General features: G+C 37.5%; 3 protein-coding genes across 5 annotated transcripts in view; all 3 read left to right on the top strand.

Annotated features, from left to right (window-relative positions):
• Positions 1–2,865: 2,865 nt before the first annotated feature.
• On the top strand, positions 2,866–4,568 carry LOC127739619 (probable aldo-keto reductase 2). Its single transcript, XM_052261062.1, has 4 exons — positions 2,866–3,187; positions 3,484–3,656; positions 3,832–3,934; positions 4,196–4,568. The coding sequence occupies exons 1-4, from the start codon at positions 2,963–2,965 to the stop codon at positions 4,532–4,534; spliced, it is 840 nt and encodes a 279-aa protein (XP_052117022.1). The 5' UTR covers positions 2,866–2,962; the 3' UTR covers positions 4,535–4,568.
• A 1,297-nt stretch (positions 4,569–5,865) lies between these two features.
• The window catches only part of LOC107486444 (probable aldo-keto reductase 2), a 32,236-nt gene continuing 17,271 nt past the window's right edge, over positions 5,866–20,830 (top strand). Inside the window, exons 1-5 of one of the 3 annotated variants that reach the window (XM_016106983.3) lie at positions 5,866–6,248; positions 6,552–6,755; positions 7,194–7,366; positions 7,492–7,594; positions 7,918–8,088. In XM_016106983.3, coding sequence (XP_015962469.2) covers positions 6,036–6,248; positions 6,552–6,755; positions 7,194–7,366; positions 7,492–7,594; positions 7,918–8,088 — 864 coding nt within the window. In that variant the 5' untranslated portion in view covers positions 5,866–6,035. Of the gene's footprint in view, positions 6,249–6,551; positions 6,756–7,193; positions 7,367–7,491; positions 7,595–7,917; positions 8,089–15,295; positions 15,426–20,830 lie in introns of those variants that run through there. The other 2 variants (XM_052261057.1, XM_052261058.1) reach the window with 2 other exon arrangements.
• Positions 15,791–18,083, top strand: LOC107486450 (probable aldo-keto reductase 2). The gene is made up of 5 exons (XM_016106987.3): positions 15,791–16,167; positions 16,465–16,668; positions 16,965–17,137; positions 17,263–17,365; positions 17,590–18,083. The coding sequence occupies exons 1-5, from the start codon at positions 15,955–15,957 to the stop codon at positions 17,926–17,928; spliced, it is 1,032 nt and encodes a 343-aa protein (XP_015962473.1). The 5' UTR covers positions 15,791–15,954; the 3' UTR covers positions 17,929–18,083.

Raw genomic sequence — 20,830 nt, 5'->3', positions numbered from 1 at the left:
TATAATTGGATGTCTCTTATTGTGTGTTTATTTGAATTTTTTTTGTCATTGATTGGTTGTTTATTTTTCTGATATTTACTTTATGGTACGATATCTCATTTGGTTCTTTTGTTTGACTTTATTTGTTTGTGTTCGATTGCATATCATGAAAGTTACGGATGTTACTGACCTAGAAAGTAATGAGACGGAACTGAGTCATGAGGTTCAAATTGTAATTTATTGTTAACTTAACAATAACGAGATTTTAGAATTCACTATTAATCAATTGTGGCATTGAGCGATGTTTGTTGTGAATTGATATACAGTTACCGGATCACAGTGGCCTTTGCAAAGAGGAAATACCAAGAGTTGGATTGCGATTTGATTCTTTGCAACTGGTACAGAAATTTTATGCGACCTATGTAAAGAAAGCCGGTTTCATAAGTAAAACTAGGACCACAACATTTGACAGGACGACAAAGGAATTCAAGAAACCGATTAACCAATCTATTCATTGTAATCGGGAGGATTTTCGTGAGTCTCGTGCGAAAGCAGCAACACGGAAGAAAACGATTGCAGCCATGGGATGCAGAGCAAGGATATATGCGAAGTTTGATAGGGAGAAGGAAGATTGGGTGTTATTGAAGGTAGAATTGAAGCATTCGCATCCATGTTCTCCTAAAAAGACGGTGCACTACCATGAGTATAGAGAGTTGATCATGCATACTAAGTGCGTGATTGAGGATAACGATGAGGCTGACATACGACCCAACAAGACATATTTAGCACTGGCTAATGAGGTTGGTGGATCGTCGAATCTGGGTTTCTTAGAAAACGAAGTGAGGAATTACATTACATCCAAACTCCGGTCTATTGGTGTCATTGCGGATGTTAAAGAGATGTTAAATTACTTCATACAAATGAAAGAGATCAATCCAAACTTCTTTTATGCAATAAATATTGATGATGATTACAAATTCAGGAGTGCACTTTGGGTAGATGCAAGGTGCAGGGCATCGTATAAATATTATGGAGACGTGGTGTCGTTTGATACCACATATTGTACAAATAGGTAATATGTATTTACGTGGAATTGATAAAAACTTTTTTGTTTTGAATAGTCAGATGTTCTTACATGTGGTTGTTGTTCATGTAGGTATGGATTACCGTTCGTATCTTTTGTCGGTGTCAATCACCATGCAAAGTCTACTCTTCTTGGCTGTGTTCTACTAGGGAACGAGAACATTCATAATTTTGAATGGGTGTTCACGCAATGGGTGAAATGCATGGGAACTGTGCCACAGGGAATCATCACTCGCGACCAATGCAAGGCTATGTTTAGTACAATTAGGAAGGTCCTACCCCATACACGTCACCGATGGTGCATCTGGCACATATTGAAAAAGATATCGCAAAAGCTCAGAGGTTATGCTCAGTTCAGAGAGTTGAATGCTAAATTGAGTGACATTGTATGGAATTCTCGTTCGGTTGAGTCATTCGAGGATGATTGGACTGAATTCATAGATGAGTACAACCTAGATCACAACACATGGCTATCAGGTTCGTTACTTTAAAATTATATCATGCTTTGTTATTGCTTATGTTTGTGATGTGCTTGTATTGTTTTCTGAAAATTTATTCTTTTCGCCATTTTTTGCTGGTTATGTAATTGTGGTCTTCTGGTTGAGTCTAACTGGCGCTATGAATGATTTGTTTTGTGTAGAACTTTACAACAACAGACAGACGTGGGTTCCGATCTTTTTCAAGGGTAAATTTTGGGCTGCTATGAAAAGTATGCAAAGGATTGAGAGTATGCACGCATTCTACGGGAAAATTCTTATATAGCAAGACTAGTTTGATTCAGTTCGTCCATGAGTATGACAATGTGCTTGGGAACAAGGAGCAGAAAGAACTAGAAGATGATGATGCAGACTCTAGAGGAGTTATCCTATGTACATCTAGCTCTACCATTGAGAGACAATTTCAACAGGAGTACACTAGCAACATGTTTAGAGATGTCCAAATGGAGTTCCGTAAAAGATGTGATTGCACCATCCGTGCTGTTACACAAGAGGGTGACTCAGATTGTGTGAAGGTGGAAGAAGAAAAATTAGCTAATGAGAAGATTCGGTACATTACGTACGACGTTTATTTTAACTGTTCAACTCAGAAAGTTCGATGTGAGTACAACATGTTTGAGAGTTCAGGCATACTGTGTTGTCACTGCCTTGTGTTTTTGTTTTATAAAGTAAATAGAGTACCTGTCTGCTATGTTCTCCTTCGTTGGAGCAAGAATATAAAGCGCAAGCACACCTACATTAAGAGTAGTCACGACGTGAGTCGTTTGGTTGAGAATTGTAACTTATACAGAGGGTTATGTACACACTTCTTTAACGTCGCTTAGAAATTCGTGAATTGTGACGAGGAAGCAGCCATATTGCATGCTGCTCTGAACGATGCAAGGACCAAGCTGACTAAAGTTGGAAGAATGAAACTGGGATCACAAGGTTTGGAGGTATCTCAGCAAGGACTTGGATGCATGGGAATGTCTGCTTATTATGATCCTCCAAAGCCAGAACCTGACATGGTTGCTCTCATTCACCATGCTGTTCAAAGTGGTGTCACATTCCTTGATACCTCTGAATTCTATGGTCCTCACACCAACGAAATTCTGATTGGAAAGGTTCTTACTTGAGCTTTGATTCACCTACCCTTTCGATTTTTCTTTTGAATTTTTTTTTTTTGGTTGTTCTGATCCTTGGACTTAATTGGAGACAGATAAGTTGACATAAACAGTTCAATTGATCTTATCCAAGTGAAAAAAATAATGAGTGATTCAAGATTTTGTGTTGCTTTTCTCTCTGTTATAGATCATGGATTCTTCTTAAGCAAGTTCTCAAGTTTGAATTTTATAAATGAATAATGCCATTTCTTATTTATGTCACAATTTTGTTTTGGCTTGTGCATATGATATTATGATGAAATGTTTGGAAATTTGAGACAGGCCTTGAATGGAGGGGTGAGAGAGAAGGTTGAATTGGCAACCAAGTTTGGTATCCGCATTTCTGATGATGGAAAATTTGAGAACCGTGGTGATCCATCATATGTGAGAGCTGCCTGTGAGGGAAGCTTGAAGAGACTTGACATTGATTGCATAGATCTCTATTATCAACATCGAATCGATACACGTGTTCCAATCGAAATAACGGTTTGAATCTTTCTCTGTGATAAAATAAGTCTTTAGGTCAACTTGAACCATAAGAGTTTACGAGTTAACTCGAGAAATTACTAACCTTGAATTTCACATTTAACTAGTTCAGTGAACACTAATGTTTGAATTATTCATCACTTAACAAGATTGAATATCATATTGTTAAGGAAATGCAATCTGTTATATGGAACTGACATTTAGTATGTTAATTGTTAAGAGCATGAAGTAATAAAAATAGACTACTTTATGTGTGATTACTTCAACTTTTTTCACTTCTTCAATTTCAAGTTAAGATTGGTGAGCTTAAGAAGCTTGTTGAGGAGGGAAAAATAAAATACATTGGTCTATCCGAGGCTTCAGCTTCAACAATCAGAAGAGCACATGCTGTTCATTCCATATCAGCTGTGCAGTTAGAATGGTCTCTTTGGTCAAGAGATGTTGAAGAAGAAGTGGTTCCAACTTGCAGGTGCAGTTTAAAGAGAACGAATAACTCGATGTTTGAAACACTAAGATGATCCAACGGCATAGATTGTATAGAAGTTACTATGATCTATATGATTGGATTATCTTAGCCTATATCATCAATATAAATATATGATCCACAATTTAGTTTCATGGCTTCTAAATTTTATACTTCTCAGGGAACTTGGTATTGGAATTGTTGCATATAATCCTCTGGGGAGAGGATTCCTTTCATCAGGAACAAAATTACTTGAGAATTTATCTGAGGGTGACTTAAGACAGGTTTGTGTTAACACAAGTTAGTGCTAATTACTTGAGCTACCTTGGCATTTTTTACAAATTTTCATTAGTTCAAACTTTAATCATGAACTCACTATTATTTTCTGTATTTTCTGTATTGATCTTGCTTTAGTTATATACTTAGCATTATATCATATAATAATGATGATTGCTAACTGAACACATTAAACAGAGTACAGTTTTTCTTGATCAACAAAGTTAAACAAGTAAGTAGCTTGGTTAATCTTATGTGTTCTGTTACAGAATCTGCCTAGATTCCAACCTGAGAATCTGAAGAAGAACAAGACTATATTCGAGAGGGTTAATGAAATGGCCGCGAAGAAGGGATGCCCTCCATCTCAGCTTGCATTGGCATGGGTACACCACCAAGGAAATGATGTCTGCCCCATTCCTGGAACCACCAAAGTTGACAATTTTAACCAAAACATTGCTGCTTTATCTGTGAAACTTGCACCACAAGAAATGGCAGAACTCGAGTCCTTTGCTGCCGCGGACACTGTCAAGGGTGATAGATACGCCGGAGATCTGAGTACATGGAAGAACTCTGATACTCCACCACTCTCTTCTTGGAAAGATGTTTAATTTTCTTGCTGTTGATTTGTTCTTTTAATTAATTAATTGGTTTGAAATTTGAACTCTGATGCAGATAATTTGATGTGTGTGTGTGTGTTTCTATAATTCTATGTCTAAAAAAACAAAAGGCTTAAGTTGTTAAGCACATCAAAAGTGCAATGGCATGCCTTCTACTATTAATCTTTGACTAAGGTGGAAGCAAAGTTTCATATCTAAATGATTCAGTGAACTTTTTTTTTTGAAAATTAAAAATGAGAAAATTTAGGTGACTAACAATTTTTTTTAGTCAATAATATTATTTTTACGGGTAAATTACTATTTTATTATCAAAAGATTCAAAAAAACTTTTACAGAATAACCCTTGAAAGAAAAATAAAATAATATTTTGACCTTCTAAAAATGATTGAAATTTGACAAAATATACCAAAAATGATAATTTACTCCATTTTCATTCTTCAGCTTTTTATTTTTGATATGGAAGAGAGGGTGGGGTGATGCAACATTATGGAGAAGAGGGATGCTTTCTCTGAATGTGGTGTCAGCAGGGTTTTAATAGAATTCGGAGGATCCGTTTTGAGTTTAGAAAAAAAATAAAAAAAATAAAAAGCCTAATCGGAGGGTCCGTTTTGATTTAAAAAAAAAAAAAAAAAGACCATCCGATTTGAATAATACAAAAAAAAAAACACCATATCAAAGAAAAACACCTAATCTTCCAATAACAATGTATTACACATATATTTAATCAATATAAAAAAAATTAGCCAAAAACTAATGTAACTCACTTTTTTTTTGTCAAAAATTTTAAAGATCAAATTAATTCAACAATACAATTTTAAGAACAAAATTTAATATTTACTTTAAAACAACAAAAAACAAAATACACTATCATCATATGCAGAACCTTTGACCAGTAAAATATTAGAAAGGTGTGTGATAATGACTGATACATGTCCATATGCCAAGTCTTTGGTCTAAGAAAAACATTTGCACACTCTTTATAGCAGTATATAATTTTTTTAAAAAAAAAAACAGCATCTTTAAATTGATTCCTTTCGAAGTGAATGCTATCAATAGGACAGAAAGATGTGTTTTATTATATGATCAAGAATAAAAAAACAAGTGTCATGTGTGCATTAGAATAAAAAAATAAAAAATTTATAATAAAAGAAAAAGAAATGAATAAGAAATATTATGTGAACCAATAAAAGTGAATTGAGCCATTTTTCTTTTTGAAAAAGAAAATTACACACTTTCTTCTTTTTACAAAATACTGTTCCTGTAAATGGTTTTGATAAGCTTTATGCTTTCTGGAAAAATATTTGACAAAAGTATATATGTCCTTTAAAATTCATCACCTTTGTTATTATAGATGTATAATATACGAATTATGAAGTGTGAGCTGCTTTTTAGTTGAGAAGTGAGAGACATTCACAAAGCTTCTTCATTCAGCTTCTTCTATATATTCTGATCACTGATATCATAGTGTTACTACCATCTTCACATCACAACAATGGCTAAAGTTGGAAGAATGAAGCTGGGATCACAGGGCTTGGAGGTGTCTCAGCAAGGACTTGGTTGCATGGGAATGTCTGCTGTCTATGGACCTCCAAAACCAGAGCCTGACATGGTTGCTCTCATTCACCATGCTGTTCAAAGTGGGGTCACATTCCTTGACACTGCTGATGTTTATGGCCCTCACACCAATGAAATTCTAATTGGAAAGGTTCATTCTTGAACTTTGATTCAGATACCCTTTTGGGTTTTCTTTTGATTCCTTGTGTTCTTCTGAGAAGTTCCTTAGTTTTAATTAGACTAATGCTATTTGCATATAGTAGTTAGTTGCTATCTCCTGAGATAAAATAAGACAGAAAATTTTGTATCATGTCTTTTGAGGATTAGTCATTGTGTTTGATGGTGGATATGCTGAGTAACCAAAACAAAAATAAAAAATGTTCTTGGGATATCTACTTTTTCTATGTGAAGATATCATGTGCTTTTGTTGTAGTTAATTTCAATTTTGGGGCAGGCTTTGAAGGGAGGGCTGAGAGAGAAGGTTGAATTGGCAACCAAGTTTTCAATCAATTTTATTGAGGATGGAAAGTTTGAGATCCATGGAGATCCAGAATATGTGAGAGCTTCCTGTGAAAGAAGCTTGAAGAGACTTGACATTAATTGCATTGATCTCTATTTCCAGCATAGAGTTGATACTCGCGTGCCAATCGAAGTCACGGTTTGACCCCTTTCTTTGTTCTTCTTTTTTTGCCTTATGATAGCTCTGTTATCACCAACTTGGAATTATTTATTCAGGGAAGTTGAACCTTGTAAATTGTCTACTATTATTCCAGATATAATAGGTTAACTTACAATTTGGTAGTTTATGTAATTTGGTAGGTTTAAATCACCATGTTTGCATCAACAAAAAACTTACTTAGCCCTGTGTTGTGCTATACAATAACCCCAATCTGCATTTAGAATATATGTCTTTGTATCCTATAATGCTTTAGTCTATTTCCAAGCTTTTATATCATATAGTTAAGGAAATGCGAGTATGCGACATGTTTTGGAATTGACATCTGTTACAATCCTAGAGCTAGGATATGAGATAATTACATATATTAAGGGTTGTGTATGATGACTTCAAATTTTTCCCTTGTAAATTTTAATCAAGATGGGGGAGCTTAAGAAGCTTGTTGAGGAGGGAAAAATAAAGTACATCGGTCTAAGTGAGGCATCGGCTTCAACAATCAGAAGAGCACATGCTGTTCATGCCATAACAGCTGTGCAAATTGAATGGTCTCTTTGGTCTAGAGATGTTGAGGAAGAAGTGATTCCAACTTGCAGGTTTGAATCTAATCATTCATAAGTATTAATGTTCTTGTTAACAAGCAAATCTCTTTCTAGGACTTCTCATAAAACATCATGATACAATGTCTGAATTTTTGGCTTCCAACTATTGTCCTTTTCAGGGAACTTGGCATTGGAATTGTTGCATACAGTCCTCTTGGCCGCGGATTCTTTTCATCCGGATCAAAGTTGCTTGATAATTTATCACAGGACGACTTCAGGAAGGTTTGTGTCACACGTGTGCGATTACAGAAATTCATGCTCTGATCACTTGTGCATTTCCATAATCATGTTTTGTACTCAGTTACATATTTTCACCTATTTAAAAACTTGGTGTCCTTCACAAATCTTAACAAGTCAAACTTTAGTAGATAAGTTACCTACTAATATTATTAGGACATAGGACTTTGTTGATCAGTGACCTAAAAAGATATATGATAATAATATATTCATTTCATAACACTTGCATCTTACTATATTAATTATGTTTTTCAAATGTTCATCAATGATACATAAATACAAAATAAAAAAATCTTGTGTGTTTGCAGGTTCTGCCTAGATTTCAACCTGAAAACCTGGAGTCAAACAAGACTATATTTGAGAGGGTCAATGAAATGGCCACAAAGAAAGGATGCACACCATCTCAGCTTGCATTGGCATGGCTTCACCACCAAGGCAATGATGTCTGCCCCATACCCGGAACCACCAAAATTGAGAACCTTAACGACAACATTGGAGCCTTGTCTGTGAAACTTACACCACAAGAAATGACAGAACTCGAGTCCTTTGCTGCCACAGATGTGGTCAAGGGTGGTAGATATCCAGATGGTCTTATACCTACATGGAAGAACTCTGATACTCCACTACTTTCTTCTTGGAAAGCTGTTTAATCAAGTTCATCACTTAATGTTTAATTTACCATTTCACCCTCTGGAGTGTTGATACTTTCAATAAATAGATCAGTATGAAGGGCATTTAGGTGTTCCCTTTTGAAATGAATTTGGTTACATCAGTGAATCTTTCAAATTTCTGGCTGCTGATTTTGTATTCTTAACTTGGAAGTGGTTTTTGGATTCTATTGCAGATAACTTCATATGTATTCTACAAAACATAGTTTACATCTCGGTTTCATCATAGAATTTAAACAATTAATAAAAATGTTTATAAATCACTCAACTGGCCAACCATAAACTTTTTTGTGTCATGAAAAACATTAAAAAGATAACTATTTGTATCATGTAAGAATTTCATTTTTTTATTCTAATTGAAGCAATATGTAGTAATATTTGGTATTCATAGTACTAAGACTTAACTCAATATGTCAAAGATTTTTCTTACTCTGACGAAGATCAAACACAAAAATGAAATGTAAATAATTAGACCTTTCAACTGATTTGTAATGAAGATTTCTAACTAACAACATCATCCATGCATGCATGAACATCTCCAAAAGGGTGAGAAAAACCCATGAGCAAATTTGAGACCTTATTGTGAGGTATCAGAACTCTTCAGAGAAGAGAATGAGAAACACCAGCGGAGAGAGAGAAAGATCTAGAAGACTCTTTTCATAGTGTGTGAATTAGAGAAAATGATTTTCATTCACTAATTATTACATTGACTCTTAGTCTTATATAGTAGCTCTTATAGTAACTACTAACAGCCACTAACTGTTCTCAATACTAGCTAACTAACTCTGCCAGCTCAGCTTACTTGCTCAATTGCTATTTATCCCTAACATCCCCCCTCAAACTGAGGAAGGTTGTGAAACCAATCTCAATTTGGACCTGAGACGTATAAATGCATCATGAGATAGAGGTTTTGTAAGGACATCGGCAACTTGATCAAAGGAGGGAATATGCACAACATATGCCTGCTGTTGAACAACCCTATCCCGAACAAAATGCAGGTCAATTTCAAAGTACTTTGACCTGCTGTGAAGTATTGGATTTCTACTCATTAGTACGGTACTCTGATTGTCACAGTACAGTGTAGGTGCTAGGCCTTGAGGAAGGTGCATTTCAGAGAGCAATTTCTGCAACCCCATAGTATCCGTCATAGCATCAGCTAGCGCCCTGAACTCCGCTTCAGTGCTGGACCTGGACACTGAGACTTGTTTTCTGCTAGACCAAGAGATGATGTTCAATCCTAGGAACACACAGTAACCCGTAGTCGATTTGCGATCAACGGGATCAGCGGCCCAATCCGAGTCACAAAATGCTAAAATCCTGAAGTCCTCACTCTTATGGAACTCAAGCCCCATGTCTGTCGTGCCTGCCAGATAGTGCAGGATGCGCTTCACCGCTTTCCAATGTTGTTCTAAGGGAGAGTGCAGAAACTGTGAGACTTTGTTCACAGCGTATGCAATGTCTGGCCTTGTTATGGTGGCGTATTGCAAGCCACCAACCACCGACCGATACAGAGTTGGCCTATCAACCACAGCTCCTGAAGCATCAAGCCGAAGACCACTCATCATAGGGGTAGGCATAGCGCGAGCATCAGCCATATTAGCCTTCTTGAGCAAGTCCTTCACATACTTCGTTTGTTTCAGCACTAAGGAACCAGCAGTTGTTCTCTCAGCCTCAATACCCAAAAAGAAGCTCATTTCTCCCAAGTCCTTGAGCGTAAAGACCTCATTCAAATCAGTAATAAGCTTGTTTACCTCACTTGCAGCAGTGCCGGTCACTAGAATATCATCGACATATGCCAAAAGATAGATAGTGGAGAGGAACTGTGCTTGACAAACAAGCAGGGGTCAGAGGTAGTACTGATAAACCCAAAATTCTCAAGGGTACTCTTTAGCTTGAGGAACCATGCACGTGGAGCCTACTTGAGGCCGTATAGCACTTTCTCTAGCTTACACACTAAATTAGTGCCAAAATTGTAGCCGTCAGGTTGCACCATATAGACATTTTCAGACAAATCACCGTTGAGAAAGGTATTGTTAAAGTCAAACTGACGAATTCGCCACTGTCTCGACAAAGCAATTGCCAAGACAGCACGGACTGTTGCAGGTTTCGCCATTGGACTGAATACTTCCCCATAATCAAAGCCTTCCCTTTGATGAAAGCCTTTTGCCACCAGCCGCGCCTTGTACTTCTGGATACTTCCATCTAGATGTCTTTTAATGCGAAATATCCATCGACATCCAATTGGGTCTGCTGCTGTTGAGGGGTCTACAAGCTTCCAAGTTTTGCACTTCATTAGGGCAGCATACTCTTTATCCATAGCTGCCTTCCACTGTGGTGAGGTAAGAGCCTGAGCAACTGAAGAGGGCTCCACTTGTGTGAGATCAGGTGAGGAGGAGCAAAGCTGGGAAGAGTATGTCTTGGGCTTGAAAATACCCGCCTGACTTCTGGTTATCATAGGATGAGTGCGCCCAATCTTTGCTTCAGGCGCAGGAACAGCACATGATGATTGTTCAGTTAACCCTGCATTACTTAAGGGAAACTCAAAAGTAGAGTTAGAGATACAAGTGTCAGCAGTGAATGGGCAAGGATCAGTACAAATAGGACTGGCAAATGACTCAATTATGGTTGATGGAGAGGTTGAGGTAGGCTCGGATGGAACTGGAATTGGAGGAGGAGATATAACAGTGGCTGACTCTGGAACTCTCCCTTGATGAGTGGACGAATTAGATTGAAGAGGTGAGGACTCACGGGAACTTGGTGAGGGTACTGCTGTGGCTGGGGAATCTGTTGAGGGTATTAGTGTTGTGGGTGCTGGTGTACTAGGGGGTGACTCATGAGGAATTTCGAGAGGTACTGGTGGATGGCGCACATGAATAGGAATAGTGATAAGTTTGGTTGTATGAGGAACTGACGCCTTTAGATTTGAGTCCTTATTAAAAAATAGCAACTGATAAGGAAATTCAGATTCGTCAAAAACTACATGCCTTGCTACATAGAGTTTTCCAGATGGACAAAGACACTTGTATTTTTTGTGGTGTGGTGAGTAACCCAAAAACAGACACTTGTGAGTCTTAAAGTCAAATTTGTGTGGTTGGTAAGGGCGGAGCTGATGCTATGACGGATACTATGTGGTTGCAGAAATTGCTCTCTGAAATGCACCTTCCTCAAGGCCTAGCACCTACACTGTACTGTGACAATCAGAGTACCGTACTAATGCGTAGAAATCCAATACTTCACAGCAGGTCAAAGCACTTTGAAATTGACCTGCATTACACAAGTAGTCTTTGGTTAAAAATTTGTTTTTATTCATATAGCCAACATTACAACTTTGTAATACTTTTTCAACAATTCGTGCACTTGGATGACCTAACCTCTTGTGCCACATATTAAACTCATACACTGACTTAGCATTACAGACAGTGCCTACATTATTAGTGTTACTTGCTACTGTAGTACTAGATGTAAAAAAACTGAGGTTACAGACTCTATGAGTGGATGACAGATGAGGGTTCTTGGACCCCGAATTGCCTGATTTATTGCTTGACAGTGCTGCTCGTGCAAGCACTCCAACATGCTCAAAATGGTATAACCCTCCTCTAAGAGACCCCTTTAATAGAGTTTCCTTGGTCTCCTGACATTTTACAAAACAATCAACAGGATGGAATTCAAAAAACACATGATTGTCAAGAGCAAACTTGGCGACATTTATTAGATTTTTGGTGATGGAAGGTACATGAAGCATATTTAATAGTTTAAAGTAGTGAGGGTTGGTCTCATTGAACAGTATAGTTTTGCCAATACTATTTATACTCATACCTTGGCCATTACCTGTTAGCACTTGATCTGTTCCTGCATACTCTGAGCCTGTAATCAAGTTGTTTGCATCAAAGGTCAAATGATGTGAAGCTCCGGTGTCCAGGTACCTTGTCAGTGAGAGGTATTGCTGCAGGTGTAGTGGCTAAGAGACCTTGAGCTTGCTGGTCTTGTTGTGGCTGGTGGAAGGAAGAGGGAGGTGGTGCTGGTGCATTACTAGTAGTCTGATGTGGATTCTGGAAATTGTGATTGAAGCGGTGAAAGCATTCCCACACAGTGTGCCCAAATCGATTGCAGAGTTGACACTGTGGCCTGGAGTTACCATAGAAACCTGATCTGCCACCTCTAAAACCACCTCTTCCCCGGAATCTTCCTCTAAAATTCTGACCTCTACCTTGAAATTGTTGTTGCTGCTGTTGAAAATTAGGTTGATACATTTGATAGCTAGGTTGCTGACTTTGTGACCTTAGATCTACATTTTGTGCTAAATTCACCTGCATTGTGCCTAAAACATTCCTTTTAAAACGCTCTACTAGTTCTTCCTGACCCACTAGTAGCGATTCTACTTCACTCTCAGTTATTTCATCAGCTCTAGCATTAATCATGGTTATAAACGCACTATAATCCTCATTCAAACCTTGAGTCACAGCTTCTACAAATTCCTCACTTGAAAGAGGTGCACCTAGGGCAGAGAGAGCATTTGTTACCTTCTTGATCTTAGACATATACTCCGTTACAGAACCTTGTAGCTTGATGCCTTTGATCTGTGTTTTGAGTTGCTTCACCTTTGATTTCAGCCGTTTTGCAAAGTATTCCTCCAATTTGTACCAAATCTCACATGCAAATTCACAATTCACTACCTGACTTGTGAAGCTCGGATCTATTGAAGCAAACAGCCACGACACCAAGAATTGATCGTCCTGCTCCCAATCGAGGAACTCCTGAGTCTCGATCTCTGCTTGGCGATCTCCGTCGGTCCTGAATCGCTTCGGTATCTTCATCGGATTGAGGTGTTCTTCGAGTCTGTTGGATTTGATGAACGCCAGCGCTTGCCGTCTCCAAGGTATGAAATTATCTTCATCCAGTTTGAATGAAACTGTGTTTATTGCTCGCGCACTTGAGATTGCGGAAGCTTGAGGCTCGCTCGGAGTAGCCATGGATCAGAACCTGAATGCTCTGATACCATGTGAGGTATCAGAACTCTTCAGAGAAGAGAATGAGAAACACCAGCGGAGAGAGAGAGAAATAGAGAAAGATCTAGAAGACTCTTCTCATAGTGTGTGAATTAGAGAAAATGATTTTCATTCACTAACTGTTACATTGACTCTTAGTCTTGTATAGTAGCTCTTATAGTAACTACTAACAACCACTAACTGTTCTCAATCAGCTTACTTGCTCAATTGCTATTTATCCCTAACACTTATGAACCATCTTCATTCATTAGAATAATAACCATTGTTTGTTGATGATGAAATCTCCCTTCTCATTTCTTCTACTCCTCTAATAATATTATAATACCCTTAACTGCTATATCAAATGCATCCTCAACTTTCCCTAATCTAGACCTTGGTTCATTGTATGTAACTCTTGGAATAAGCCTAATAACTTCTCTCATCTTAGAAACCCTAGTCCTAGAAATCCTAGCCAATGTGTCATTGATAATTGATTTGTTCTCTCTAACATCACCTTCAGGTATGAACACAGAGTAGCTCAAATAGTCTTTTGGTAAATGCCAACTATATTGTTCATAAGCTGACTTTGGATGGAAAAAAACCGGTATGCAGCCGGCTAAGATTGCGTCGAAAGTTGATCTCCTCGTGTAGGAATCGCCGGACGGCTCCAAGCAAATTGATCTTGGAAAAACACTCATGACGCTGACCGGATCTTCACAAGTATTTTTGTTGTTTTTACCCCTGTAGCATCCTAGGAGTTTGCAACTGCTAGAAGACTGGCATTGTCTGATCAGCTCGTTTCTGATGGAATCCGGTGCATTAGGCCTTGGGGCGCCTGCAAAGGATAACAAATAAGGCCTCTTACATCCTTCTCATTCTCTTTTGCCACAAAGAAACATGAAGATCCTTTGAGAATTTGTCTGAGGGTGACTTCAGACAGGTTTGTGTCAACACAAATTAGTGCTAATTACTTGTGCATTTGCATAATTAAGTGTAGCTTGGCATTTTTTACAATTTTTTGTTGGTTCAAACTTTAATCATGAAGTCACTATTAATTTCTGTATTGATCTTCCTTTATTTATATACTTAGCATTATATCACATAATAATGATGATGGCTAATTAACTCAACATAGTTAAACAAGTAAAGTAGTTCGGTTAATCTTATGTGTTCACTTACAGAATCTGGAGAAGAACAAGACTATATTCGAGAGGCACTCCATCTCAGCTTGCATTGGCATGGGTTCACCACCAAGGAAATGGTGACTGTCCCATTCCTGGAACCACCAAAGTTGACAATTTTAACCAAAACATTGGTGCTTTATCTGTGAAACTTGCACCACTAGAAATGGCAGAACTCGAGTCCTTTGGTGCAGACACTGTCAAGGGTGATAGATACGCTGACGATCTAATTACCTGGAAGAACTCTGATACTCCACCACTCTCTTCTTGGAAAGTTGTTTAATTTTCTTGCTGTTGATTTGTTCTTTCAATTAATTAAGTGATCTGAAGTTTGGACTCTGTTTCAGATAACTTCATGTATGTGTGTGTTTCTATGTCTATATAAACAAAAGACTTAAGCACATCAAAAGTGCAATGGCATGCCTTCTACTATTAATCTTTGACCAAAGTGAAAACAAAGTTTCATATCTAAATGATTCAGTGATTTGTATTTTTTTTTTATGAGAAAAGAACAAATTGATCCCTGACATTTAAGTCTCTAAAGATTTGAAAATACTTTTAAGTCCCTAGCTTCTTCAAAATATAGACACATCGATCCCAGGATCTAATTTGGCCCATTTTAAAAACTCTTCCACATGGACATTCGTATTGGCCAGGTCAGTATAATGAGAGTCACGTTTGATTTTTTTGTTGAGTCTGAAAAACTCAAATGAACAATAGGGATCAATGTGTCCAGATTTTGAGAAAGTCAGAAACTTAAATGTACTTTTAAATACTCGGGCGGACTAAAAAGTCAAGGACCTCTTTGTCCTTTTCTCTTTTTTTTTTATGTTAAAAATTATAGTCATAAGTGAATGAATGTAACAAACAAGTAAGTACTCATTTTGTTTTATTTTATTTCTTCAAGATCCAATAGTTTTTCAATGTAAATATATGAGGTGAAAGGTCCTATTAACATTTTTATAAAGAATATAAAAGTGAGGTACACCATTTGATTAGTTAAATGGGGGTGGGTTTGTGGGGTTCTTTTTCTAATTGCTATATTCTATAATGTCTGCTGGGAGTGGGACAATTTTTTTTTATTAAAATTATATTCACAGCTGTAGTCATTTGACAATTAACATTTACAAAGTATTGAAAAATAAAAGTATTGAAATATACCAATCAAGAACAAACGTATCCAACAATCGGAACCTTAAATATATATATACTGGTACATAATCTTGGATAAAAATAATATATTTTACCTAAGTGTTGTAACTACTATTTCAACATGGAGATAGTCATAAATTTATCCTCATTAGTCATAATGATAATGAAGTGAATGATTAATAATATGATATTAATTAATAATCTTTGCCTTGCTGTCATGATTGAGTTCTCAACTACTTATAAGATTCGGCACATAGCTCAGAACATTCATTCAAATAAGCCAAATAAACTTTCTGCATCACTCTTCCAACACTGATCATAGTTGCAACTTGCAAGCACATCATCACCACAACACAGCAATGGCTAAAGTTGGAAGAATGAAACTGGGATCACAAGGTTTGGAGGTATCTCAGCAAGGACTTGGTTGCATGGGAATGTCTGCTTACTATGGACCTCCAAAGCCAGAACCTGACATGGTTGCTCTCATTCACCATGCTGTTCAAAGTGGTGTCACATTCCTTGATACCTCTGATGTCTATGGTCCTCACACCAACGAAATTCTGATTGGAAAGGTTCTTACTTGAGCTTTGATTCACCTACCCTTTTGACTTTTCTTCTGATTTTTTACTTTTTTGTTGTTGTTGTGATCCTTGGACTTAATTGGAGACAGATAAGTTGACATAAACAGTTCAGTTGATCTTATCCAAGTGAAAAGAATAACGAGTGATTCAAGATTTTATGTTGCTTTTCTCTCTGTTATAGATCATGGATTCTTCTTAATCAAGTTCTCAAGTTTGAATTTTATGTCACAATTTTGTTTTGGCTTGTGCATATGATATTATGATGAAATGTTTGGAACTTTGAGACAGGCTTTGAGTGGAGGGGTGAGAGAGAAGGTTGAATTGGCAACCAAGTTTGGTATCCGCATTTCTGATGATGGAAAATATGAGAACCGTGGTGATCCATCATATGTGAGAGCTGCCTGTGAAGGAAGCTTGAAGAGACTTGACATTGATTGCATAGATCTCTATTACCAACATCGAATCGATACACGTGTTCCAATCGAAATAACGGTTTGAATCTTTCTCTATCATAAAATAAGTCTTCAGGTCAACTTGAACCATAAGAGTTTACGAGTTAACTCGAGAAATTAATAACCTTGAATTTCACATTTAACTAGTTCAGTGAACACTTATGTTTGAATTATATATCACTTAACAAGATTGAATATCATATTGTTAAGGAAATGCAATCTGTTATATGGAACTGACATTTAGTATGTTAATTGTTAAGAGCATGAAGTAATAAAAATAGACTACTTTATGTGTGATGACTTCAACTTTTTTCACTTCTTCAATTTCAAGTTAAGACTGGTGAGCTTAAGAAGCTTGTTGAGGAGGGAAAAATAAAATACATTGGTCTATCCGAGGCTTCAGCTTCAACAATCAGAAGAGCACATGCTGTTCATCCCATATCAGCTGTGCAGTTAGAATGGTCTCTTTGGTCAAGAGATGTTGAAGAAGAAGTGATTCCAACTTGCAGGTTTGAATCTAATCATTCACAAGTATTAATGTTCTTGTTAACAAGCAAATCTCTTTCTAGGACTTCTCATAAAACATCATGATACAATGTCTGAGTTTTTGGCTTCCAACTATTGTCCTTTTCAGGGAACTTGGCATTGGAATTGTTGCATACAGTCCTCTTGGCTGCGGATTCTTTTCATCCGGATCAAAGTTGCTTGATAATTTATCACAGGACGACTTCAGGAAGGTTTGTGTCATATGTGTGCGATTATAGAAATTCATGCTCTGATCACTTGTCATTTTCATAATCATGTTTTGTACTCAGTTACATATTCCTTTACAAATCTTAACAAGTCAAACTTTAGTAGATAAGTTACCTATATATAACACTTGCATCTTACTATATTATGTTTTTCAAATGTTCATCAATGATACATACATAAAAAAAAAAAAATTCTTGTGCGTTTGCAGGCTCTGCCTAAGTTTCAACCTGAAAACCTGGAGTCAAACAAGACTATATTTGAGAGGGTCAATGAAATGGCCGCAAAGAAAGGATGCACACCATCTCAGCTTGCATTGGCATGGCTTCACCACCAAGGCAATGATGTCTGCCCCATACCCGGAACCACCAAACTTGAGAACCTTAACAACAACATTGGAGCCGTGTCTGTGAAACTTACACCAGAAGAAATGACAGAACTCGAGTCCTTCGCTGCCGCAGATGTTGTCAAGGGTGGTAGATACGCTGGCGATCTAATTACCTGGAGGAACTCTGATACTCCACCACTCTCTTCTTGGAAAGTTGTTTAATTTTCTTGCTGTTGATTTGTTCTTTCAATTAATTAAGTGATCTGAAGTTTGAACTCTGTTCCAGATAACATCATGTATGTGTGTGTGTTTCTATGTCTAAATAAACAAAAGATTTAAGCACATCAAAAGTGCAATGGCATGCCTTCTATTATTAATCTTTGACCAAGGTGCAAGCAAAGTGTAAAATCCCTACAATACCCTTATTATTCTTTTTCCCAAACCTAACCCTAATTTCAAAATTAACTCACACTCTCAACTCTCACCTCACACGCTAGACACATACACACACAGGAGAAGCAGAGAGAGTGAGGATCGGGAAGAAGAAGAGAGGGGAGGAAGGGACGGCACCGGCGGGGCTGGGAGCCGCCGTCGCCGTCATTGTCGTGGATCAGGAAGAGAGAGGGAGAAGGAGATCGAAACAGGGAATGGGAGAAGGAGAAAGGAAGAAGTGCGAGAGAGGTGGTGTTGTCTCGCCGTCACCCCTGGAGACCGTCCCTGCCGCAGCTGGAGCTTCCACTGCCGTCATCGAGGACTCCATCGCCGCCACGAGAAGCCACCACATGTGGAAGAGAAAGACGTGACACACAGAACAGAGGAAGGGGACGACATCTCGTTGCCGCCGCACCTTGTCGCCGCTGCTGAAAGGGGAGCTCCGCCGTCGCCGTCGCGGCTACGGGTATGGGGTTTCGAAGAAGGAGAGAGGAGCTCGCAAAGGAGAGAAAAACACAATGGCCAGAGAGAGAAAAGTCTTGCGAGGAGGCGGGAGCTGGTATGCTTCCGCTGTTGCTGCAGGCTGCACCACCACGCCTCTGGTCGCCAGGAACCGAGCTGACGTCACCGGAAGCCACCGCTAGAAACTCTACAAGTTTGTCCTAGCTCCGCTTTATTTTTTCTGGTTTGTCCTTGCCGGTGAGGATCACCGGAGTTGCTGATGCTCCATCCTCTTGTTTCTTTTGGTAAGCCTACTCTTGTTCTACCTTGTCTTACCGTAAAGCTCTATTATTCACTTTGTCCTATCGTGTTTGATGTCCTTATCTGCCTTTGCTCAATTTTAAATCACCGTAAGCTGTTGGATTCGCTGTTGCCCCCTTGCTACTAGGGCTGTTGTTGATGATACTGCAGTGAGAATTGAAGTTATTGTTACTACTCGAGTCCAAATTCTACGCAGTTTTGTACCCATTAATTCGACACTTCGGGTTTGGTCTCTTCGGTCTATTAGGACCATGCTATGAGTAGGCTTTACATTTATAACCGTTAAGCTTTTGGTTTATGCTATTATGAGTTTTTAATTATATTTATAAAACTATTATTGAAGAACTTTGATTTGATTAGAATAATTATTTTTATGAAATTCATACTTTAGAAATTTTACATGAGACTATATATATATATATATATATATATATATGTTTGATAAAATTTTATATTAATTTAGAATATTGATTTTATTCGAATATATACTTTTGAAATATTAAAGTATTTGTTGGCACTCACTTTTAAATTATGAAATATGTTTTTATGTTTGAGAAAATATGATTTGAAAATATTTCTGATAAAAAAGTATTATCTAATTGATTTGATTCGATACTTATATATTTGAGAGATTAAAGATTTATTGTATTTGAAGCTATATGTTTTGAATTGGTTTGGGAGGCTCGTATTAGAAAACCATAGTTAACGGCGGTTATGACGTTAACTTAGATGTTGTTTCTCTCGCCTTATAAATCCTCACTCTTCCTTGCTTTCTTTGATATGGGACTAACTTTAACACTCCTCGCACTTGCAATACTAACAATCTCCCCCTCCCCTCAAGTGTGAGCTTCCACAACAAGCATCAACTCTCCTCTATCTCCTCCACCACATATGAGTATTCGTCCATCACACCGCCGCAAACACCGCGGGACACGCCGCCCGAACCACCTTTGCCGGGAAGACTTTCGATGCTTCACCTTAAATACTCCTTAAACCAGACCGATTAAATCATCGGCTCTGATACCACTTGTTGGGCCAACCGTGGGGAGCTCTCGACCACCGGGGAGACTTCAGGGAGGAATCAAGCGAGAGAACATAAGATGAGAAGACACCACATCCAACTCAAAACCTTAAGGTGTCAAGTTAATGAGTCTCTCATCTTATAAACTCCTCACTCTTCCTTGCTTTCTTTGATGTGGGACTAACTTCAACACTCCTCACACTTGCAACACTAACAGATGCATCTGACTCAGACTCCAGCTAGCAGGGGTGTTGCTAGCCTAATATGTAGGTCACACGTTAGATCTGTTATTCTGTTAGGACATACAAGAGGAAAGGGCTATCCATAGAGGTGGAGCCGCCCATGTGTGGACTTTTGATTTGATTTCTGTATGAGAACTCCCTTATTAATTCACCTATTATTATCAACTATTACTTTCTAATTAATATTACTTTGATAATAATATTTATATAGTCTCATGTTGATTATAGATGTATTGTCTAGTCACTGAGTTGTAAAACTCACCCCGTTTTCTAAAAGTATTTTTCAGGAACAAATATTTGACTATGTGAGACTTTCTATTCAAGAGTAACGGTCTGCAATAAGTACCTATTCTTTGTCAAATTCCTAGAAGTATATACTTCATATGTCACAGGTAAGATCCAACCATTCTTAGTTATTCTAATTTTTTTGTTAAAAATATATAACTACTTATTTTAGAATTTGTAAAATATTTGTAACTTGCTTATTCAACTTATATTTGAGTATGTTAGGCTTGCTATAAAATTATTTTGCTGAGCGCCAGTCATGACTCATTTTGGATCGTGACAAAAATATAACGTTTTTTTTATTAGATAAATTCAAAATAATATGTAATCTTTCAATAATTAGCTTGGTTTAAGATTATATTATATTATATTATATTATATT

Source organism: Arachis duranensis, chromosome 4, assembly GCF_000817695.3.
Source record: "Arachis duranensis cultivar V14167 chromosome 4, aradu.V14167.gnm2.J7QH, whole genome shotgun sequence".
NCBI classification, from domain to species: Eukaryota; Viridiplantae; Streptophyta; class Magnoliopsida; order Fabales; family Fabaceae; genus Arachis; species Arachis duranensis.
This window is presented reverse-complemented; position numbering and strand designations above follow the sequence as displayed.

Excerpts from the sequence above, each read along its gene's own strand:
- LOC127739619 (XM_052261062.1), top strand. The coding sequence starts at position 2,963 with ATGTTTGGAAATTTGAGACAGGCCTTGAATGGAGGGGTGAGAGAGAAG. Across the intron at positions 3,188-3,483 it reads GTGTTCCAATCGAAATAACG|ATTGGTGAGCTTAAGAAGCT; the intron begins GTTTGAATCTTT and ends TTTCAAGTTAAG. Across the intron at positions 3,935-4,195 it reads CTGAGGGTGACTTAAGACAG|AATCTGCCTAGATTCCAACC; the intron begins GTTTGTGTTAAC and ends GTTCTGTTACAG.
- LOC107486450 (XM_016106987.3), top strand. The coding sequence starts at position 15,955 with ATGGCTAAAGTTGGAAGAATGAAACTGGGATCACAAGGTTTGGAGGTA. Across the intron at positions 16,168-16,464 it reads ACGAAATTCTGATTGGAAAG|GCTTTGAGTGGAGGGGTGAG; the intron begins GTTCTTACTTGA and ends ACTTTGAGACAG. Across the intron at positions 17,366-17,589 it reads CACAGGACGACTTCAGGAAG|GCTCTGCCTAAGTTTCAACC; the intron begins GTTTGTGTCATA and ends GTGCGTTTGCAG.